General features: G+C 38.6%; 1 protein-coding gene across 3 annotated transcripts; it reads right to left on the bottom strand.

Moving 5' to 3' along the window:
• Positions 1-4221: 4221 nt before the first annotated feature.
• LOC308412100 (protein HEG homolog 1) lies at positions 4222-23387 on the bottom strand. Of its 3 annotated transcripts, none has more exons than XM_080906201.1 (14): positions 23205-23387; positions 12564-12917; positions 10693-10872; positions 10335-10433; positions 10101-10210; positions 9959-10017; positions 9731-9861; positions 9504-9638; positions 8752-8794; positions 8566-8603; positions 7222-7309; positions 6433-6628; positions 5720-5752; positions 4222-5372 (listed from the first exon to the last, which is right to left on the bottom strand). In XM_080906201.1, exons 1-14 carry the CDS (start codon positions 23254-23256, stop codon positions 5244-5246), a joined length of 1647 nt encoding a protein of 548 aa, XP_080762327.1. In that variant the 5' UTR covers positions 23257-23387; the 3' UTR covers positions 4222-5243. The 3 variants fall into 3 exon arrangements, with proteins under 3 accessions (XP_080762327.1, XP_080762325.1, XP_080762326.1); XM_080906199.1 differs by having other exon boundaries at positions 11121-12917; XM_080906200.1 differs by lacking the exon at positions 5720-5752 and having other exon boundaries at positions 11121-12917.
• Between the last annotated feature and the right edge of the window lie 1459 nt (positions 23388-24846).

Here is a 24846-nt window from a genome sequence, read left to right on the forward strand (position 1 = left end):
ATGTAAAGGGAGGGGTGTAAGCTGAATCAAAATAATAATAACTTCTTTTCACATTTAAAAAAAAAAAAAATGTTGAGCTCAAGTTAAGGGACCCCTTTATCAAAAGTTATAATTCTATCAAAAAGCGAGGCAGAGGAAGACTGCAGTTCTTTTATTTTCATTTATTTATATACTTTGGCAGCTTAATGCCAGACACACAACGTTGCTGGGAAATGTTCCACAATTTCATGTCCTTCACAGGCTGCTGCCGAACGGCATTAGTGAAAGTGAATTACAACCTTCTGTGTGACCCGATAGAGAAAGAAGGAGAAGGGAAAGGGAGACAGGAGGGGAGAAGACAGAAAGCGACTGATTTCTGCTCATTCACAATGATAAAATGGATAAAATGGTAGAGCAGGTGGCTTCAGCTTCCTTTGTGGGCCTCCTGGCAGGAATTTATTAGACTGGTTTGTTGGCAATGGTGCAGTGTAAATTTTAGTGTTTGCAAACAATCATCTGCTTCATATGTTGCAGTTCCACTATTGTTTCAGCGTGAAGTCCTAGAATTGCATTGCTCATGCGATATATTATACACAGAAGACAGGTTTTGCATATTTTATGAACTTGAAAATAAACTTTCATCATTATTTTTTCATGTTAAATAGCTGAACTTAAGGGCTTTGAGAATCTGACAGAATAACTGGTCGTAAACGAAAGAAAGAGCGGCTCATTTTATCTGATGCTCTGTGCGGTCTTTGGAAAAGTGTGCAACCTCAAAATGTCAGTCTTTTTATTAACTGATATAAAATACCTTCATTTTCAAAAGGACCGAATGAAAAAGATCATTTACTGTAAGGGGACTGGATGACCTTAAAGGTCATCTGTGAGGAATACCACAAAACCACAACGCTGCTACACTTTGTTGCTTATTTTGTTCTTAAAATTCGACAAAGCTGCAGAAGGTGGTGATCTCAAGTTAGATTAGATTGAATCAGCTCTTTATGTTTTTGAGTTTTGAAGCTGAATAGATTCATTGCAATGTTAAATGTATCTCTGCACTAAAACTGTATTATACATATATCAGAAATATTCTTGATCCTAAAACGATATATTCACAGACTCACATTTAAGGTGAGTCCAGAACCTGAAATATACAAGGGATAAGCTTTCAGTTAATTCAACTATTTCTTTATATGCAACAAGAAGGAATCAATAGCTCCATGTTAATCCACATCTTGATCTCACCATGAGTGTGTGACGATAGCTTTCACGCACCTACTCTGCAGTCAGAGCAGATGTATGTGGATCTATCCGGGAGGAGGAAGTTCCTCAAGTTGGCGGTCCAGTTCAGTTGTTTCAGTGGCTCGATGCTTATTGAATTGCGTGCCCATTCCCACAGCTCCAGCAGGTCAAATGACTGGGATGTGTAGCTCACGGCCGCTAAGTGGTCTATCGATCAGTCAGCTGAGCCTGTGGGCTGATGGGATGTGCTGCAGCAGACTCGGCCAGGATTTGGCAAGCTGGTAATGGCTGTAAAATACAAAGCATTCCTACACAGATGAGAAGCACCAGAGTATATAGTTCCATGGCTGTGTTCAAAAAGTGGTGGAAAATTTGAAATGAAGGAACCTTTTAAATACAAGCACGTCCATGCTCACAGGTGTACACACGGGTAGCCTACTCACACACACAAACTACACCCTTTTTGGCTCCTACCTCAAAGCACACTGTGCGGTGTCAATATTACGTGCTGCACAATAATGTTTAATATTTAGTATTTACTGTTATATTCCCATGTATCATCGTGATGTTGTTTATTGTATTGCTCTCGTTTTCTTCTGCTTGTTTTCTTTTTTCTTTCTCAACAGGTGATCCAGGTGATTGATATATCTATTTTTTTCTGTCTGCTTATTTAGTTGGGTTTTGTTTTTTTGCCCTTTATCCCCGTCCCTCTTCTCCACTGTTTTTTTCCCCCTCTTCCTTTCTCCCTTTTCTTTTCCTGATTCAAGTCTGTCCCATATCTAGCAAGTGAAAATAAAAAATAAATAAAATAAACAATAAAAGGTGAATCAAATAGACCATTACAGCAATATTAAGTTGTTTTGCTGCTTCGCAGACTAAAGTGACGTTGTGTGAAGACTGCTAATTTCAATCAATTGTCCCAAAAGCTCTGACAAAACACATCAGTCTCAACTGCTGCAAGGGTCGCAGATGCCAACAGACTTAATAAACTGATCCGTAAGGCCAGCAATGTTGTGGGGATGGAGCTGGACTCCCTCAAGGTGGTGTCGGAGAGGCGGATGCTGTCCAAGATAAAGACAATGTTGGATAACACCTCCCACCCACTCCATGACATGTTGGTCAGTCACAGGAGCTCGTTCAGTGAGAGACTGAGATTACCGAAAAGCACCACTGAACGACACAGGAAATCATTCCTGCCTGTGGCCATCTCCCTGTACAACGCATCCACTTAACACACTGTTTGCTGCTACAACTACACATGTTTCTTTTCTTTTCCAAATATTTATTTATAAGTGACTTATGTATGTATGTATGTATATATATGTATATATTGTACTATTCTTAGTTAGCGTATTGTCTGTCTTGTCTTAATGTTGGTTTAAAATGGAGCACTGTAACAAAAAATAATTTCCCCCAGGGATCAATAAAGTATTCTGATTCTGATTCTGATTAACAGAAGACGATGAAGCCAAAAGACAAAATCCATGACTTGAGCAATCAATGTAATTGACCCATGTTACTCAGCCTCTAAGCACCTAAATTCTCATTAATGCAACAAAGTAATCAAACGTATTAAAAGATTATTTTGCACGACTTAAAAGTAAATCATCTTTATTACCATAACTGACAATGAAGGCAACCAAATGGAGACACTGCTCCATAATAAAATGGTTGTAAACATTTGTAAGCACCAATAACATACAAACACAGGTTTAAAAGGTGTAAAATGTAGATAAACACTGAATTAAATGATTGTAAATTTCATAAATCCACATTTTATTCTTAATAGCACATGGCCCAACCTTCTGTGAATTACGGTTTATATACACATATATTATTGGGCCAGACCGTATATTTAAATTTTATTTCACTCTCAGATTAGTTAAGTTCCAGCCATGTACGTGGCATTGCTATTAAGGATCAGGATTCTACACACATGTTTAATCTTTACATGGAAATCATCAAGGATGTGCATCTGATTTGTTCCTCCTGTATACTCGCCACAGCCTGTTCAAGTGACCCAGTGCCCGAGATTAAGGTTTGGCAAAGCCAGATTTAGCACCAGCAAACCAAATCCCAGTTTTTAAGAGCTTGGCTGACTGCCGACTAACTGCAACACCACAGCAGCAACCACCTCGTCAATCTATGTGACATAGTGCAGCATAATATACAGAGCAGAGAGTTTCTAGGTAAAGTGCATCTGCATCTACCTCCAAGAATAGTCCCATCAACACCGAGATTCATATAGCAGTTAAATTGTATCTCACAGCCTTCTGCAGCTGTAATATTATTCAGCTTAAATTATGACAGTGGTTATCTTTGCAAAAGCAATACTTTTAATTAAATGTTTAATTATGCATATAATTTCTTAACAAACAAACAGAGGCTAGATCACTGTTATTATTGACTTTGGTCGATGTGTGATATAAAAACAAAATCAAGAATACAAAAATAAAACACCTTGGGTGTTTTATATTTGTTTTATTTCCTCATTATAAGGCCACGCTGATGTATCTGTTGTAAATTACTCATTCTCATGCCTCAGTGGCAACAACAGCGATGACTGGAGGCAACGTGTTTTTTAGGTCGGCTGTTTGTCTGTGCCTTCCTGTTGAACATGATTTCTTAGGAATGCCTTGAGGGAAGTTCTTGGTTGAGATTATTAAAGTGCGGAGCTATTCTTTCTCAACACCAGAGGTTGCACATTTGACAAATGCGTGAAAATAAAACAGAGATTACCACAAACCTTTTTTTCTTTTTACAATAAAGAAAAGAAAGCATTACATGTGACATGTAAGTACCTAAGAAGGGGCGAGAATATGTAAGTTACTAATGGATGCAGCTAGGTCCCAAAGACTGAAGTCCTCTTGAACAAAAACAGCTACTTATTGTTAATCGACTACAACCTACAGTCGTTTAATATAACCCACATTTTTTTAATTCCACTGTGCACAAAACACCTGGTTTAAAATAATATTTAACAGTTTCTGGACTGGACAACGTGAGCTTTTAGTGGGAGTTTAGTGCAAGCTGCATGCAGCCATAATATTCTTGTAGCTCTATATTCCAAGTTGGTAATTCTTTGTTTTGGTTACATATATTTATAATTTTACAACAAAATCTACAGTTACACTGACTCACATATGTGAATGATGAAAACCAAGTGCAAGGCTCTTTAAATTAATTTATTTCTGCTGGATGTGTGCACACAGTCTTTTTCTTTACAAAAACACACACTTATAAAACAGTCCATTCTCTCAGAAGCACAAAGATAAATATATATAATTTATACAGAATCCTTAAAAAAATGTTTACAAATGATTTTTGGCACATCGAAAAAAAGCAGACAGGCTTCTTTTTTTTGCCAGCTTAGCACAATGTTTCCTATTCATCAAACAGACTATTAAACAGGCACATTTTGCAAGTGTAGCTTCAACAGATACAGACTGCTACAACATAAATCCCTTTAAATACTCCCAAACAGGGATCCAGCCCCTTTAGTCATTCACGATTTGCTTAATACAAAAAAAAAAAAAATCACATCCTTTTAGGAAAAATAGCAGGTACCCCATAAGAACCCACATTCAATTTACCTCTGATTTATATAAAAACTAATAGTAAACTTATTATATACTTTAGTGCAATTAGCAAAATAAGATGCTTCATTTTTAAAATTCTTTTTGAATTCATCAAAGCATAAAATAAGGATTAAAAGTCAGCTCTGTTGTTAAAAAAAACTGTTATTATACTATATATGAATGTAAGGAGCAACAGCGACATCCACTGGTTGTAACCATTAAGAGCAGACATGATGCACACAAATGAATCTCTTTGGTAATTTTCAAGATTTTTTTTTTAAATGTCATTTGTGATTCATCATTAATGCAGATAAGCTCAGAGGGTAAAGTATCTTTATAAATAACTCTTCTCAGGATATGTATCTGTAGTCCCAGAGTTTCAAACCAGTTACTTCTTTTTGATCCCGTCTTCCTCGCTCATTTGTAGGTTTTAGTGTTTTCGTTTCAGTTTTTCTTCTCGTCTCCAGGTAAGAAGTAAGGATTTTCATGGCCTTGAACCAGATACGAGTAACGAGATGTATTTTTACCTTTGAAGGTCATCATTTCTTCTGGGTTGAGATCGTACGATCCCGTCTGAAAAGTCAGTAGAAGGAGTGAGTGTGACACTTTCATAAAGAAGCAGGGACTTCATAGGTTCACACACTTTTAAACCCACAAAACTCAAGACCCACACACAAAGGTAACCCCAGTCACCAGTGTAGACTGAAAAATTATTTATCACTACTCCCAAAAATATTGTCAGATGAATTTCTTTGAACATGCTGGATTTAGTGTGAAGATGAAAGCGCACTGCTGAGAAATCCCCGTTAAAGCTCCCCATCACCCAGAAAACCCATCACCTTCTCACTCTGGCATCTCTAAGTTATCAGCAGGGGTGTATCAAGGCAAATCAAGAATCTAAAAGCAAAGCCATGCCTTACCTTTTTCCATCCTTTCTGCTTCCGCTGAAACCCCTAAAGCAACATACTGGGAGTCAGGCAAAGCAGGGAGCGTGGCAGGGGGCTACATGCTAGCACTTTATTTACGATCACAGGAGTTAAAATGCATCATCAAAGCATCTGATTTATCTGGGTAGTGATGCAAGAAGGTTATGTGCCCAGTTATTAATTTGCAGGTCAAAAACAAAGGTCTAGTCTAGCTAAATCTGCCAGAAAGCAAGCTCTACCCACACATAGTTGCAGCTGTAGGTTGAGAGCTAGCGATCGTTGCCTACTAATCAATAGATTGGTGGGTCAGTTCCTGGTTTTTCCCAGTCTGTGTGTTGAAGTATCTTTGGACAAGTTACTGAAGTTGTCCCCAGTACATCCATGTGAGTGTGTAAATATTTTAAGTTCTTAAGCATAGAAAAAAGCACTTGTTTAAATGTATTTATGTGCATGAGGCTTATAGTAAAAACTTTTTTTATATAAGTACTGTTTCATGTTCCATCTCCATGCAATTTGTTTTGTTTTCAACCTGCAAATCCTTGTTTACTGAGTGGGTTAATAAGCAGATGCAATCTAGATGTGAGATAATGAAGCAACTGAATGAACAAACATTTGATTTAGTTAGTAAGCAACAATATGCAGGACTTTCAGACTGAGGATTAGCAGTAAATAACTGAGACAGCAGAAAAACAGCTGCGGTAACTCACCATTCCGTTGCTTTGATGCCTTTTGTCCACCAGGACATTACTGCTGCCCCCTTCTGTCATCTCTATAGGAGGAGCTCCATCCCATTTACTGTTGGCACGGGGGATGGGCATGATGCCAGTAGGCCAGGGCTGGTTTAAGTCTTCTGTTGAGTAAGGGCTGCTGCTAATGTCTTGCTTTCTATTTGAGCACAGCCTCCTGACATACAGAAAATAGAACAACAGTCACATTTTATGTTCTATTTTATATCTTGCTTTATTTTTTAAATTCAAGCAGTGAACTCCCACAGCAACAATCGTTTATTATTAACTGCAGCTGAGCAATTTTGTTACTCGTGCTTGCTAATGCTATAGTTGCCGCATATACACAAAGTCTTGAGGTTTTTTAAAATCTTAAAATTTGTGTCAGTTTTTAAAAATTATTCCGTCTGCTGGTCCAACAGTTTTGGATTCAGTTCTGCAGACACACTAAGTCTTTAGTTAAGTATAGTTTTTCATAGAGAAAAATTAACATGATTGAGGCTTTTGTTTTTCACAGGAGTGCAGAATATAATCACAACTTTGGCCCAGAGTCCTAAAGATTTTTAATAGCCATTTTATTTATTATTCTGGGCAAATGACAACTTGCCCATTTCCAGCCAATCTAGTCCAAGCTACAAACGACCATTTGCACAGATAACTGGAGCTGTAAGATGCAGAGCGACTTCATTATCTTTCAGTGTGAATCACAGGCAATCAGTACATATGAGCAATGTTTGGGGGGGGGGTATAAGTGATCTATAATATTCTTACCAGCAGCAGTATATGAGCAAAGCCAGGATAAGAATGAGTAGAATTCCTCCTAGTACGCAGGAAATGATCACCACTGCCAGCAGGGCCGCTGTGAAGACATAATTAAAAACATTGTGCTGTCAGATGGACCCAAGAACACCTTCATCAACACTATTCATCATTTTGTACTTATTGAAACTCATTTTAAACTGGATGTATTCTACTTTCATCTTACAAAACCATTCATCAATTTGACTACTGTGTAACTTTCAGATCACCAAACGAATCGTAATATTAGCTAATCATAACCCGAGAAAATTCAAAGTGCAGTTTTAAAAGATTATTTTATTTATTAAGGGAAAAGGACTAACCAAACGTACTGTACCTAGCCCTACATAAAGAAAACAACAGCTAATAATTGGTAGTAACACCACTGGGAGCAAGTGCTTCAATCAAGCATTTGCAGAAACAGACAATGAGTCTTTTACTTCACTGTGGAGAAATGTTGGCTCACTCTTCTTTGCAGAATTGTTTTTATTCAGCCACATTGGAGGTTTTTCCAGCCAGTTTAATTCACGCCATGGACCTGAATTTGACTAGGACAATAGCTCTAGTAACCTTCTGAAAGGTTAAACTTTTGTCTCATCAGTCCAAAGAATATTTTCCCAAAAGTCTTGGGGAACACAAAGATTTGATATGGCAAATGAAATCACCTTTTAAAAACAGCATTTTGTATTTACTCTGGTGATATTTGTCCAATATTACAATCAGTTTGATGAGTTGAAACATGTGTGACAACGATGTAAAAAAAAAAAAAAAAAAAAAGAAATCAGGAAGCGGGTAAATACTTTTTGACAGCCCTTTATTTTAATCCCTTATGTATAACCTTTGGCTGTCTAACATATTTAGAGCCACTTAGTTATTCAACTAAACAGTAGAACTTTTAACATATCCCTGTGGCTACTTCAGAAGTATTCCCTTAGGTATTAATATATCCTAGTTAGAAATCTCAGATATATATTTAAATAATCTACTGATCGGAAGGTTGGTAGTTCGATCCCTGGCTCCCACTAGTCTGCATTCCAAATATCCTTGGGCAAGATACTAACCCCAAGATGCTCTCCAATGCATCCATCAGAGTATGAATGTGTGTGAATGGTAGTTAGAAAGCACTAACTAAGCACTAAAACAAACATAGAAGACAGTGCTTGTGTGAATGGGTGAATGTGGCATGTTGTATAGAGCTCTTTGAGTACTCTGGGAAAGCAGAAAATCGCTATATAGGAACCAGTCCATATACTGTGCAGTCTATATGAGTTCTGCTTCTTTAGCATTTCCCCTTTGTAATACTGATGTTATACTCACAGTCATTGCAGTTGAATCCAGCATACCCAAAGGGACATCTGAAAGAAAGCACAGTGACATTCACATTTCAGAACTCCCCAGAACCATAATGGAGTTCAACAATAAATCCACATATTTTAATACTGTGCTCCAGTGGGAAGACGTGCAAAACCAGAAGACAGAATTTTAAAAAATGTGTGTACTTACGCTTCACACACTTCTCCCACTGGCCTCTGTCCGCTTGGACACGCTGCAAAAAGAAATAGCAATTGTAACTTAGAGATAATGCTTTGACCAATGAATGTTTCAGATTCACTGGACAGAAACATTTAGCGCTCATGATGGCACATCCAAAAATAGGAGCACTCTGGGAGTCTCTTCACTTAAAGGCTTGCTATTAAACAGTTTACGAGTTGTATGCTGGATTTGTTTGAGGCCTACGGTCTTATTCTTTAACAGTATTTCCTATAGCCGATCTCCTTGGTCACAACCCTACACACAGAGGCAAAGCTGCAATTCTTCCACATGTTTCCAGGGAAACATCCCCATTAAAAAGAAATGAATTAGAGAGATAAATGAAGGAAGTGTCAGGGGTCGGCATGGAGAAAAGGCTATAGCTCTTGACCTTGTACGTGAGTCTCACTCCCTGTTGATTCTTCTTCTCATTCCCACACAGAATTTTTTTTGCAAGGATAAGAAGGTTTTGTTACAGTTCTCGTGACTGTAGACGAGCTCGGGAAATTTCGCTTGAGCTTGGTCTTAAAAGCTGCAGGTGGTCAGCTTTAGTGGTCCATGCATGAGCCTTTAATGTATAATACTATTGCAGCAGGATGTTGTGAAGGCAAAAAAAAACATTAAAGACTTGATGTAAATACTAGAGCATGTGGTAGTTTCCTCATTTAAATCCAACACAGGTCTGGATTACGGAAAAAGTAATAATCCGAAATAGTCACTTTTACCTTTGCAACTAGTGTTTGAGTACACATTGGAGATGTAGCCATCTTTACAGGCACAAGCAGCCTGGCCATTTGTATTTGTGCATACTGTAGTGGAGACTTCACAAGGTAATGGGCTCAGCTCACACAGGTTTATACCTAAGAAGGGGCGAGAACAGAACAGGCTATGTAAATCAAAGATACGTTATTAACTGATCACTTGACTTGTATAGAATGTAGTCAGCATTTACTTGTATATGTAGCTTGACCCAGAAGTCCAGTGGAAGTTTTTATAGCTTCATTTATGGCGTTATTAACGGTAGTTTGATTTTCAGTGGTGTCACTAAACACATTATTTACAGTTGCTTGCACGCTACCTGGTCTGGAGATTTATAGAAAACAACCAACAGAGGTTAGACACCTTTTTTAACATGTGGCATCGCATCTTTGTATAACAGGAAAGTGAAACATGTACTCACTCAAGTTGCACAACATCAGACCGGATATACCCTGGCTGTTTCTTGAGGATATCGCTAAGCTGTGAAACAGAATAAACACAGTTTATTGATTAAGTTGACAAATTCTAGAGCTACCCAACATGTTTCTGTCTTCATAACCTACTGTTGCTGAAATTTCAGCAGCCGTCATCTGGAATATCTTTGAAGACCTGTTGAACATTTCATTTTGAAATGTTAAGGTGGTAAGATGAAGCCTCCCTGGGAACACATGGGCTGCTTGATGAAGAGGAAAAGAGAATATAAGGCGACAAATTCACTATTAACACCCAATTACACTTTCATTTACGCATTAGACTTTTTGTCTGAACAGACATAAAATGTTTTAATTTTTTTTTACCAGGTACACAATGTCCATTCAGCAGGTAGGTACCAGTGAGACACTGGCAAGTGCCATTAAGACAGACGCTTTCAAGTGGACATGGGACAGCTGGACACACTGGCAAGCAAGAAAAGAAAATGTATCCCATAAACAAATGTTATTTCTGTTTTGTTAATTACAAAATACCCTTTTTGGCCACATGGAGTGAGCACAAAAAGAAGTTATATACAGCTTTTATATAACATTTTTTTGCAAGCTAACAGTTGCTTCTTTATATCTCCAGGATATGTGGGAACATTATTATTCATGTCAAGGTGCATGTCTGATTTCATAATGTGTATTCTAGTCTATAGAAAAGCAATTTAAAGGTACAAACCTATGACTGGACTCTGCGTAGTGGTGGGTGGAGCTGGAGTGGTTTGGTTGCTGGTAGTGATCTGTGTTGGTTGCAGGGTGGTGGTTGTGATGTTAGAGACGGTGGTTGGAATGGCAGTTGTAATGCCACTAGCTTCAGTTGAAAGAGTTGTAGTTGCGGTTACTGCAGTGTGATTTGTCACTATATCATCAAAAGAAGAGAAACAATCAGATCAGAAATAGAGATAGAAAATACATGGATATGGGTATTAAAGTATGGTACTGTGTGAATATGCATATTTAATAAACACAATACCTTACTTTAACCTATATCCTAGTATGCACTCTCATGAAATACTGGATGGATTGTCATGAATTTCCTTCTCACCTCCATGATATAGTATATTATTTACAAGAACACATCAACATGTATCATGCTGTTAGTATTACCTCCTGAGCTTGCTGTTGAGGGACTAAGGGTGGTGGCATTTCCACTGGGGGGTACGGTGCTATTGCCTGGGGAGGTGCTTGGAGGGAAAGAGCTGGAGTTGGAGATGGTGGTGGGTGAAGAGGGTGAGGTTCCAGCTGTGAGTGTTGTGTTTATGGCAGCAGTTGAGGACAAGGGTGCGGTAGTAGATGCAGCAGTCTCAGGAGAGGTGTTAGTAGTGTTTGGTTGAGTAGTTGGAGTTAACACAGCTGTAGAGCTTACTGGGGTGAGTGTTGTTGTAATTGCTGTGCTGTTGCTGGTTTCTTCAGTAGTTGAAGTTGTGATGTTGCTTAGTGGTGTAGTTTCTGTAATAAAAGTTGTGTTGTTGCTTGTGGGTGTGACTGGAGTAATGTTAGTTGAATGGTTGCTTGTGGGAGATGTAACCATAGCCGTGCTGTTGCTTGTGTGTGTAAATGGTGTACTGGCAGTGGTGTCGTTGTTAGTCTGGGTGACTGGTGTACTTGCAGTTATGTTGATGGTTGTGTTTGTGACTGGCATAACTGTAGTTGTGTCATTACTGGTGTTGGTCATTGGTGTGCTAACAGTGGTGTCATTGTTAGTCTGGGTCACAGGTGTACTTGCAATTGTGTGAGAGGTTGAGTTTGTCACTGGTGCACTTGTAGATGTGTTATTGCTGGTGTTTGTAATTGGTGTACTGGCAGTGGTGTTGTTAGTCTGGGTGACTGGTGTACTTGCAATTGTGTGGGTAGTTGAGTTTGTGATTGGCGTAACTGTAGTTGTGTCATTGCTGGTGTTTGTAATTGGTGTGCTAACAGTGGTGTCATTGTTAGTCTGGGTCACAGGTGTACTTGCAATTGTGTGAGAGGTTGAGTTTGTCACTGGTGCACTTGTAGATGTGTTATTGCTGGTGTTTGTAATTGGTGTACTGGCAGTGGTGTTGTTAGTCTGGGTGACTGGTGTACTTGCAATTGTGTGGGTAGTTGAGTTTGTGATTGGCGTAACTGTAGTTGTGTCATTGCTGGTGTTTGTAATTGGTGTGCTAACAGTGGTGTCATTGTTAGTCTGGGTGACTGGTGTACTTGCAATTGTGTGGGTAGTTGTGTTTGTGACTGGCATAACTGTAGTTGTGTCATTGCTGGTGTTGGTCATTGGTGTGCTAACAGTGGTGTCGTTGCTAGTCTGGGTCACAGGCGTACTTGCAATTGTGTGAGAGGTTGAGTTTGTCACTGTTGTGCTCGCAGATGTGTCATTGTTGGTGTACGGTGTACTACGAGTTGTGTAGGTGGTTGAATATGTCATCATTGTGCCGTTCCCAGTGTCTGTAACTGCTGTGCTACTAGTGGTGTCATTGTTAGTCTGTGTGATTGATGTACTTCCAATTGTGCCATTGGTGGAGTGTGGTGTACTTAGAGATATGTTGGTAGTTGTGTGTGGGATCAATGTACTTGTGCTCATTGTTTGATTCGTGGCTGGAACAGGAACCGTGGTTGTATTTGCAGTCTCGCTATCGCTGGTAGGATTGCTCGTCCCTGGCCTTGCAGTCGACATGCTTGCGTCAGTGGTTGGAGGTGATGGAGAGGGAGCTGGGCTGCCAGTGGTCACAGTACCGTTCTCAGTAACCGTAGTATTAGTAGTGATCATGGACTGAGTGCTCAGATTAATTGTCTCTGCATTGGTCAGAGTTGTGTGCACAGTTGTGAATTCTCGAGTAGTACTTTCTGTTGCTCTAGTCACTTCTGAAGCAGTTGTCAAGCCGCCGTCTGTGAGGGCACTGCTTGGATTTGATTCAGTTGTTTCTCCTAGAATGAACACAAAAGCACAAAAATAATCAGATTTTTACCTTCTCTTCAAGTCCAAAGCTTGCCACAGTAAAATGATTTTTTTTAAAAAGGGCATGTATAGGACAGATATATATATACTGCCTCAACTATTCTTTAGTGGGAAATCTACGTCATAACTTACAATGCAACCGAAAAGCCTTCTTAAATCTGCCATAACCTTCCACGTAACCTGAAGTGCCCCTCCCAAGAAATGTAACTACATGTTGGACCGATGAAGTCCGCACTGACTGAATGGCGTGGAAGGTTGTGGTGTAAGCTTAAGAGGGGTTATCGGTTATGCCCCAAGTTACGACATAGATTCAGGTATAATTCAGGCATAAGTGTTTAGTCCAGATTTTAATGCTAAACATCCAATGTCTAAAAGAAAAGACACTCTCCTATTTAAATCAATCCCACCTGTAGTGGAGCGGGTAGTTGTTTACTCGTGGACTGAATTAAATTGACATTGAAAATGTTATCAATGCTTTTCAAGTCCAGATGCCCTTTACTCTAGATTAAAAATGAAAGGACTTCTGCTGCTGTGGCATCTAGGCAAGTATGCTGAAAACACCAAATTGCATCACCTTTCAGTAAAATAGTTGATGAGGTTTTAAAACAAAAATGTGTTACTTATGTACAATTTTATCAACAATATATAAATGAATGTTCAAGAGTATTCAGTCACAAATAAAATTTGACGTTGTGTTTTTGTCCAACAGGTATGTCTACTGACTAAAGTGTGTGTGTTTTTTCTTTCTAGCATTTCTTGGGGGACATGTCCTTCTTTACGTCGTAAATACTCCACTTCTTTCACCAGCTAGTTGCTGCTCCAATAGCACATCATCTACCTCCATCTCAACCAAACCCCATCCCTAGCATCCTCTTCTGTCATACCAGCCTTCTGCTTGTCCTTCTTCACTACATCCATAAATCTCATCTGTTGTCTTCCTCTTTTCCTCCTGCCTGGTAGCTCCATGCTAAACATCTTTACAACATATCCACTACCCCTCCTCTGCATATGTCAAAACAGGGTGAACAGGGTGATCCGAAGGGCCAGCTCTGTTCTAGGATGCCCTCTGGACCCAGTGGAGGTGGTGAGTGACAGGAGAACGGCGGCTAAGCTGTCATCCCTGATGGACAACATCTCCCACCCCATGCAGCAGACTGTGACAGCACTGAGCAGCTCCTTCAGTGGGAGACTGCGGCACCCACGGTGTGGGACGGAGAGATTTCGCAGGTCTTTCCTCCCCACTGCTGTCAGACTCCACAATAAAGACTTTAACTGATCAAGCACACACATCCATACATATGCAATAATACTAAGTGCAATAATCCTATCTGTCATCGTTGTATTTTTACTCAGTTGTATATAGTATTTGTATTTGTATTCTATTCTTATCTTATTGTATATTTATTTTATTTTATTCTACTGTATATAGTATTTTATTTTATTCTATTCTGTACAGTTGTGTACTGTATTTATTCTTATTGTATTCTAATTTTTGCCTCATAACTTTTGCACTGTCCACTTCCTGCTGTGACAAAACAAATTTCCCACGTGTGGGACTAATAAAGGTTATCTTATCTTATCTTATCTTATCTTATCTTAAAACCATCTCAGACTTGTACAGAGATCCTTTTTTAACTGAAATTTGCAGAATTATCCTGCTGAAAATCACACAATGAGAGCCAACCTAAACAGTAAAGTCGACAGGACTGTCCACCACAGCAACAGTTGACCCTGTTACTTTGATGGACAAGGACTTTAAGCTGTAATCACACGAGGTCATGACTTAAATAAAAATCTAAAACACAGCACATAGAACAGTTGAAAAAAATACTGAATTTGTTGATAAGAACTACCGTAAACAAGCTGCCTTCTGTTTGTTCACTGTGCTGTTCTGACGCCTGTTCTTATTTAGCCTGTTCCCATTCTTTAGGAACAGTACAAACAGTAGGCGGTCTTTGATAATGAGTGATTACATTCAAAGCATGTTTTTTCAGCAGCCAGAGAGGATAGATATTCTACTGCCAGGAGTCAGATGGGTGGACGCCTTACACAAATAGTTTTCTCCAGTGGTGAAAAAATCAAGACTAATATCAGATCCTGAGCTTGATTTGATTACACTGTGTGCACAAGGCCAGTGTGTGACCTAATGTCTTTATCACTTAGTAACCGAGGCTCATTTAAAGATGAAAAACCAGAGGCTCCAACATGACACACCCTGTGATGCATTCAGTGAGCACACACCTATACCCAACCTCAAAAATCATGTACTGGAAGACAAAAATAAGACATTGAGCAGTTAAATAGATAAAGAAGTAACAAATTATAGTTGAAATTCAACTGTCACAGTTGACGTTTTCAGTGATCATAAATTAAAGGAGTGGCAGAACTAGATATTGATATATGAGGCAACAGAGCATGAAATCATTGCTACGAAATGCATATCAGTTCCTGGATATTCAAGATCATGGCTTAAATACATCTTATTAATCTTACTGGATAACCAGAGATTTAGATTAATGGAAAAACCCTCTTAAATCAGATCCAGCCAGTCACGCAGTGACGTTACATTCTCAGTGAAATTTTAATAAGATATAATGCAGACGTGTTTCCAAGAACAACTAAAGATGAAGGTTCAATTTGTACCTTTTTACATCATTCCTGCATATCTTCAACTCTCTACAATCTCACATCAAATTTATGTCAAAAATATTTATTAATAATATTTATTATCAAAAGTACGTAAAGTTTTTAATCATTTTTTTAAAAACTGTTTTGCTTTAACTGAAACTAAACAGCCAGTTTCAGCTAAGCACACCATCCTGTCAGGTGTGTGACTCCACTACAGCCGAGTTAATGTCACTGCCAGCAGCAGGTGCATTTCCGTGCTGATTTGAGGCACTGCAAATTCTGAACATTTTAGTAGCACTGCCAATTTAGCACACAGCATTATTCTACAATTGCAATTAATCTTGTTGACCCCATAGAAGTAGCAAAAAAATAATAATAATAATAGTAGCACTTATTCTAAGTATAAGGAGTCATAGTAAACTTTGTCAAAGAGCCTTATCGTTTGTTATCAGTATTTCTATATACTGGTCAGATTGGAAAGTTTACAGGCAGTCTCCATGAGTTGCAGTAGTTTTTAAGTATCGCCTTGGTAAATATGTATCAATGTCATTTAAAATAAGGAACTAAAGTCAGTGCGCCCCAGGGCAGCTGTGGCTACAATGTAGCTTGCCATTGCCAGTGTGTGAATGTGTGAATGACTGAATGTAGTGTAAAGCGCTTTGGGGTCCCTAGGGACTGAGTAAAGCGCTATACAAATGCAGGCCATTTACCATTTACCATTCCTAACATTAGCTACAGTTGTGCTCAGAGCTAATTGGCAAGCAAATGTATGCTAACCCAATGCCGTCAAATAAGTTTCCAAATTTGGAGATATGGAGAGATAATAGTACCCACCGCAGTATTCCAACCGCAGCGTCACGTCATCCAATCTTTAAAATCATTTTTAACAGATGTGAAATCTCTTGGCCTTACACTGCCGCCAGAAAGAAAGCATTATAAAGTACAATATGTATTTTATTTTGTTTATTTTAGCTGTATCTGATGTGTCAATAGTCATCAATTGGGAAGTGGTTTTTCTTTTTACTGTCAAAGTAATGGTGAGTGTTAGTCACAGACTGTATATTAAACCACCATGACATCACCCATTTGTTCCTCAGCTCTGACTTTTGAAACATCGACTTTAGCATTTTGGTCACTGCCAATAATGCTCGAGTAGTCTTGTTGGAGAGATGGATGAATTAAAAAAAAATGCACCGCTTCCTTTTACGATTCAAAAAATCAACTATAGACACAAAAACAGTTTTTTTAGTCTGTCAATTTTAGGATGGAGTTGGACATTTGGAGTTTTAACATCAAAGTCCAAATCAATTGACTGCCTCTCTGTCAAATTTGTCTCTTCCTTTTTCACACCCAGAGGCCTGTTGCTAGTTAACAGTACTTAACTATCAATGATTAATGGTTATTCATTTTAAGGTCACTGGGGTCAGGTTTCTGGCATTGTTGTAACAAAGCTGTAATATTTTGATTGGGTTAATACAAAATCTTACAAATCAAATCACAACTTATATCTAATCTTAATTTAAATCACCGAATACTGACACCATGAGCTGCAGAGGAGAAGGATATATACATATAAATGCAATGTAACCACTGCACTTGAATGGGAAGTATGTTCACATGCAATGCCATAATCACATAAACAAACCAAGAGGTTCCTTACTGCATGTTATTTAATAACTATCTGCCACTTTGGCCACGCAAAACTGGAAAAACAACTCAGGCAGTGAAAGACATCTGGCTTCGTCTGCGGACATATTGTTTACAAACACTGATGTGGCAATAACTAAATGAAATGCAGATTTAATTACCAAGACATGAAAGCACTTTGTCCGTTTGAGGATTAGTTATAGATAAATGTCTTGGCAGCAGTAAAAAGTAATTGAATTTAGCGGTGTACTTTAACAGCCATTTAAAGTAGGGTTGTACTGATTGTGAAATTCTGGGTCGATATTTAAGTTTAACATAATGATTTGGCAAACAGCAGATACCAACGCAAATGTTTGATTTATTGTTTATTTTCTGTTATTCATTCTCGCTTTTATGACAAGGAAACAAAAGAAATATCTTGCTTTCAGAAGCAATAGTCGTGATTTGTCAGAGCTCTGTCTCATCTTATCTCTTGCTTACAGCTTAATACTTGGAAAGAAACTGGAACCAAAATGCAGGGACGGTAATATCTAAAAGCGTTGCTGATACATTGAGTGTTCGGATATTTATCTGAATGAAGATTAGTGCATGCTACGGTCACATCATAAAAACAATAGTTTGTTTATGGACAGAGGGAAGTAACAGACAATAGGGTGTCACGGATATGAATGCATATGTCATGAGAAACACAAATATGATGGTTCTCTTTTTGTCCTCATTTTCATATTATTGTTTGTTTATTGCCGCTTCTCCAATTCCATTCACATGGAAACATTGTCTGAAAAAGTCCGTACAGAACAGAACACTTCGATGACGTCCTGGCTGAAGACTGATGGCACAATAGCAACAAATTGTGCCCGCCTGACCACAGACCACATCATTTCCAAACTACGTGTAGTAAGGCCCAGCCTAAGGCCTTTATTTTTCAGTTGGCAAGTTGCCATAATGGAAAAGGTTACCAAAAACCCAAGACCCAGTCCAAACAGACAATCAGTGAGTAGTATTGTTGAAAGAAGAGTGTTGCAAGCCTAACAGGCAGCCTTGTCTCTAAGGATTTAGCCTACAGCCGGGTAATCCCCTGCAAATATAAAAGAGATGACTGGGACAGGCAGGGTGACAAGTGGGGTTAAGGTCGACCTGTGAACACACACTCGGGAGGATATGGATAAGAAGGTCCGGCTTTGCTCCGATTCCAATAAGGATGTTTAATAAACTATCGCTAAAAGCTCCTGTGACTGTCCACCTTTATCTTTCCCTTTATTTTCTCAATGCTAACATCAAACAAGCACAATGGGGAAGTTTATCTGTAGTCAAGGAGATGTTTGTTTCTAGCTGCTGAAGCTTCGCCAGACTTCAATTTACTCACAGAAATAGAAAGAGACAGAACAAGACTTTGGCACTGATGCTCATGTTTCAGTTCAGGGCTTTAGTGACGCAGTAGAATTTCTATAAAGTACCTGCTCATGAACAGACCGTTAGATCCTGTTCCCTAAACACACATCCTTAACTTCCTCTCAGTGCTGCCACTCCCAGATAATACATGGTCGTCATTGCCGATAACACTGGGCGAGGGCCAGTGGAATCTAGAAGGAACAGTACAGCGCTGCAGACAAAGAATCTCCTCTCTTCTGTGTTGCTATGAAACTGTTCGTTCAGTTCATTAGTGCAAACTGCAGTCTTGAAATAATTGTCTATTACGTCCAGCAGCACAGAGCTGGACCAGCTGATCAAAGACTGCACACAGAGCAGGAGATGAACTGACAGGTTGTGACCCAATAGCCAGGAAGAGCCCGAAGCCAGAAGCCAGGATCTCATTAAGGAGAAAGAAGAGTCTGGCCAATAGTGTGTGCAGTGGTCGTGCGCCTAAAATCATCTAAAATGACATCTGAAACATGCTGTTCCAAGGCAAAAATGCTACAGGCATACTGGACCATGGCTCGCAGCTAATTACTGCGCACACTTTGTAGGTTAATGGGAGCGAACAAGTCTTGCATGCTGTTTTATGACCTCCTGGTATTTAAAAGCTGTTTTAAATGTCATGGAGCACTGACAGATACACACACAGGTCAGTTTCTTGCTGTATCCACAGAGGGGTAAAACCAGGACTGAGGGAGGCCACATCAAAGCTACACAGCTGATGCCACTTGAGCAGGAGCGTCCTTACAGGACACAGAGAGACTTTTAATATTCATTAACCAACAGTCAGTCATGCAGCTAACTGTCTCATGTTAACAGTTCTGATAAGAGGATGCACACAGATGCCTCAGAAGCTGGATAGAGTAGTTAATCATATGATTAACTACAGTCTACAGTATATAGACAGAACTGATAAGAGTAGCAAATATTAAATTAACAGACAACTTTTTGTTAGTAGCAACAAACAATTTGCATTTACAGCTTTTTAACTACTGCAAGTATTTTTTTTTCCAAGTTATATAATAAATCCAGTCTATCAGCACCCAGGATTACTGCACTTTTTCGTCAATACCTTAAAACCAGAATTTATTGGTTCAGATAGAAAACTGCAGTAATTCAAGCTTGGTGTACCTAATATTTATGCAACTGATAGCCTAAATCATAGAAGGGCATGATGCTGAATCACTTTGACGCATTACTGTAATGAAAGCAAAAGTGCCCCCAAATGCAAAAGTTGAAAAAAAAAATTATTCTTAAATTTAATTTGATTGTGATCATTAATCACACAGGCCTAGAGGTCAGTTGTTGAGCCCCCGACAACCACACGTCTCTAAGAAAACATGTCGATTCCCAGACAGCTTAAATTAGCGATTGGTTGTTGTTGCTGTCACTTGATATAAAATCTGTTGCTATAGCTTCAATCACACAGGCTTGGGATGCTAAGGAAAAATGTAGATTCCCCACCTGGAGGCAGCATCATCTAACATCCGCTCACAGTCAAGAATATGCATTTTTCTTATTGGTTGGTTATCAGTAGGTTAATAAAGGTGCAAGGCTTTAATATTTTTAATTGTCTTATATATGAATATATTAAATATCTTTATATTTTGGATGTCTTGAATAAATGCTATCTAAAAGGCTAGCTATAATATAGCATTGTATATTATTGTATGTCATTATTGTTTGAAGTCCTTTCATTAAACTCTTAAATTCTTTATCACACATTTTATTTTTTATGATCCAAAAACAGGTTATAAAGTCTATTACTAAATCTTTACTTACTTACATCTGGATTATCATATAAACGTAATCTTGGTCAGAACGGTAGCTCTTCCTGCTGCTTGATGCCTGACACCCACATGTGCTGGCCATCATGCATAGAAACATATTTACTGCAGAGGTGGGAGTTAAATAAATGAATACATAAATACATGAACCTGACCTGATATCTAATCTGAGTTTCTATTCATTCCAGAAGATTATGTCATACTCTAGTCTTTTCTTTGGCCCCTTCCTTATCAGACAGACCAATTTGTGGTATCCACAGTGGGAGGAGCCAGACAGACATGAGTTCTCTATTCTCTGTATGTGAGCAAACAGGGCTCTTTTACTGCAACTTGGGAGTAACAGATGGCTCCCTGGAGCAAGAGCTCACTTGCAGGGCTTCTGCACATATCATATCCAATTAAAGCTCCGCCAGCACATGCTTTCCAATTACAGAGTGAGATTTACTGCCCTGAAGCAGGTCTAATCCATCTGGATACAGCAGGGACACTGTGACAGAGGAGGGAAAGAAGGAGAAGAAACAGCAGTGAAAACGTGATGAGAAGTGGATATAAAACCGGGTGCCAAGAGGTAGGATGGAGGGAAATGAGAAAGTGAAGCAGATAGTAGCACAGATAGGAATGTTTAATATGGCAGAACAATTACCATTATTCAGAAGCAAAGAATAACTTAGAGGCAATTGTGTTGTAGGACAAATGATTGTTGCAAAAGCAGGGTTAGTAATGTGTGAATCAAAAACTGTCCACAAGAGAAACTCAATAGAAAAATACTCCTTTTTTTTAACTTCCACATCTGTTCCTTAACTGCTGAGTCTGCCATGCTGACCTAATGATGACTGGCCTGAAAACACGACACGTGGAACAGACAAGACGCAGCACATGGCGTGAGAGGAAGCAGTAGCGGGAAGAGGAGAGACAGGCACTGAATGTGCTCTGCTGCTTTCATACAGGAGGCTCAAAAACATGAGGCAGCAGCTTCAGAGGAGGAGGAGCACAACCTTCAGGAGGTCTTTTCATCTGGACTCTTTACTGCCGCTTCACACTCGCTAAAGTGCGTCAGCTCCCCACAGTTTTGCCTGCTTAACTCCCCTGCCTGCTTAACTGCGTCGCTATAGAAGTAAACACATGACATGAAAAGAGAAACACGCAGCCTGCAGGCTTCAAGTGAGACTCCGGCACATGACAGCGACAATTACTCTCAGTCATCATACGAGGAGCTTAAAACACTTGAGAGGCAAGATAATAGAAAGAGCGACAGATTTATTTAACTGCAGTTAAGTTTAGTGACAAAGGCTCTAGTGAAGATTTTTCTCAGAATAACTTGAGCAGCTTCACTACAGTTTGGAGGGTGCACAGAGTAAACTTTGTGTGTGGAGTGTGTTGCGCTTCAGGGGGTTGCCTGGTGTTTGAACGATGCCTTCTCCCTGGCATGAGTCCACCCCCAGAGAGCTTTGAGTCACACTGAAGGAGTTGAGTCAGGTTCAAAACTATCTGGGGAAAATCCCCACCAATGAAAGTCTAGTTAAAAAACAAAAAGTTGAGTGTGCAGCACTTACTGGGGATAAGTCACGTGGTTTGATTATAGTATACCCAAGGAAAAAAGTTTATGCACTTTATTCAACCTTAATTTCCTAAATTGACTATTAAACAAACTCACAATAAATGGCCTTAAACTCTTTAGAAGGTGAGTTTGGTTACTGCACACGAAGACTGGATTTATTAACATTTGTACAACAAAGGCGAACACGAACACTGACCATGAGTCATTAATCATCAGTCTCAGTCATAATGGCCTGTTAATAGCTAAACATTTACAATTTTCCTGGCCACACAAGCGCTGGAAACCACATTACCCATCCAGAAAAATCAAAGTCTAACTAAATCATAGTAATGGTACTATTAAGGATTTAAACACAACACCAACGGCCCCACGAGCTTTCTGTGCTTAGAAAAATCAAACCATTAAATTAAACAAGAATGCCCAATTACATTCTTCTTGCCTCAATATAAGTAAAATATAACTCAATATAACTAAAAACTTATATAAATCACGTATTCTAATTGAAATTAAGTAATGAAGCTGTTTGCATTAACACTGTTGAAAAAACAATGTAACAACCTAATTAAGAAAGAGAAACATCCTTTTAAGTAGCAGCTACATTGTATACTCACTGTAACAGTATAAATATCCATCCACCCATTTTCTTCCACTTATCCACCGCAGTATGAATATGTTAAGGATTTACTTTAGTTTAAATCTAACATCTTGTATTTTAAATGACTGTCGTTTTGGGGAAGTTGGGATATTTGTATCTGTGTACATTAAAAAAAAAAGGATTCATCCATACTGTATGAATAATCCCTTTTATTGTCCTACAGGTCATGTAAATGTAATCATGGGACCAATAATGATAAATCCACTTTGCATTTTATAATAAAAATATCTAACTATAGATGCATACAGTGTGCACAGTAAAATGAGATTTCTTCTTGTTAGAAATAGGCGAAATATTCTGTAATGTATCAGCACTAAATTTAAAGAGGGGCTATATTTACTTTGACCCTAAAATAAATTCTAATATTGTTGCTGCTTGGCTTGTACGGATTAAAGTACAATTTGGAAGATTTTACCTTTACTGTGTGTTATTTTTAACTAAAAGTACTTACATTACATTTCGTTTATCACAATTTAAGGCTTCACGTGGAGATTTAATCCCAACTACAGAACAATAAACAGTAACTACACGGTGTCTAACGCCGTTGGAAGTAAACTTCACTCACCTTTGGCTGCAGAACCAAAGAGAAACACCGCAAACAGACAAATGAGAAACATCTTTAAGTTGTTCTGACAGTTTGTAAAGCCGCTCCTCAGAGAGGTGGTTAGCCGGTTATGAAGTTCGCGTCCGGCGGGTGTAACAGTGTATAACGGTTCACTTCAGGCGCTGTCTCCTCTGGTCTGCTACAGGTGGCTGGGGATCTCAGACTGGGAGCTGCAGACTTTGACAGGGTTAAAAGCTTTATCCCCTCCTCTGATTGGCTGCCTGTCCTGTCACTTATCATTACTGTACCGGAGCTGCAATGGCTCTGCCTCCACCCACGTTACCAGACTTGTGTCAAGCCAGCCTCCAATTCGAGACTTGCAGTCAAGCCAGCCTCCAGTTTGTTTTACGTTCCCTGTGTATTCAAAGTATTACGGGAATGGATGTGGAAACCGGATTTCAAAATAAAAGCCAACTTCGAGTGAATTAACAGATATGTTAAGAACATAATAACATATAATTTAGGCTTTTTTTTTTTTTTTTTTACAAACTCTAATGTTAGATCTATATGACACAGCCTTGTACCCTAATTGTGCCCTGTCACTATCAAGGCCATCTTATTTTGGATTTCAAAGTAAAAGCCCTGTGAATCTTCATTTTTGAACTACTCTTTCAATGACTTAATAATGCTCTTAAAAGCAAAAGTCGTATTTCCAAATACTATTTGAACTTTATATCAACACTTTCCAACCACAGTCTTTTTACAGTGATACCATATCAATATCAAGTCAGTCTGATTTTGCCTTTCATAGTAATGGCCCTTTGAAATTGTCCATAATTGACTTAATCTTCTAACGATTCAAAATGCTCTAAAATGAAAAATTCTTGTTTCCACAGGGTAACTCCACCTTAGATCAACAGTATACAGCCCCACAGTGATACCATATCAATATAAAGTCATTCTGATTATGCCTTCCAAAATAAAAGACTTTTTAAATTGTCCATAATTGACCTAACTTTCAGTGATTTCAAAATGCTCTAAAATGGAAATTTCCTGTTTCCACAGGGTAATTCCACTTTAGATCAACAGTATACAGCCCCACAGTGATACCATATTAATATCAAGTCATTCTGATTTTGCCTTCCAAAGTAAAAGCCTTTTCAAATTGTCCACAATTGACCTAACTTTCAGTGATTTCAAAATGCTCTAAAATGGAAATTTCCTGTTTCCACAGGATAATTCTACTCCAGATCAACAGTATACAGCCCCACAGTGATACCATATCAATATCAAGTCATTCTGATTTTGCCTTCCAAAATAAAAGACTTTTCAAATTGCCAAGATACGACCTAGGATATACTCTTTCAATTATTTCAGAATGTTTTAAAAATGAAAATTGCTGTTTCAACACATATTGGGTTTTCATTTTGAAAAGCAAAATCAGACTCAATTGATTATGACAGAATTGAATCATAAAGATGATGTAAAAGGAAGCTGAAATTGCCACTAGGTTGTAATTGATAGTACGTTTATATTTTAAGTCTGTGGAAACAGCATCTTTCAATTTAAGAGCATTTTGAAATCGTTAAACGAGTAGGTCGTCTACGGGCAATTTGAAAATACTTTTATTTTGGAAGGCAAAATCAGAGTGACTTGAAATTGA

This window comes from Rhamphochromis sp. 'chilingali' (assembly GCF_963969265.1).
Source record: "Rhamphochromis sp. 'chilingali' genome assembly, chromosome: 15".
Classification (NCBI taxonomy): Eukaryota; Metazoa; Chordata; class Actinopteri; order Cichliformes; family Cichlidae; genus Rhamphochromis; species Rhamphochromis sp. 'chilingali'.

What these genes read in the sequence shown, in the direction of transcription:
- LOC308412100 (XM_080906199.1), bottom strand. Translation starts at nt 23,256, where the DNA reads ATGTTTCTCATTTGTCTGTTTGCGGTGTTTCTCTTTGGTTCTGCAGCC. An exon ending in CTCAACAGCAAGCTCAGGAG is followed by an intron (nt 10,873 to 11,120) that starts GTAATACTAACA and finishes TTGATGATATAG; the next exon opens with TGACAAATCACACTGCAGTA. An exon ending in TTGCTCATATACTGCTGCTG is followed by an intron (nt 6,629 to 7,221) that starts GTAAGAATATTA and finishes TCTGTATGTCAG; the next exon opens with GAGGCTGTGCTCAAATAGAA.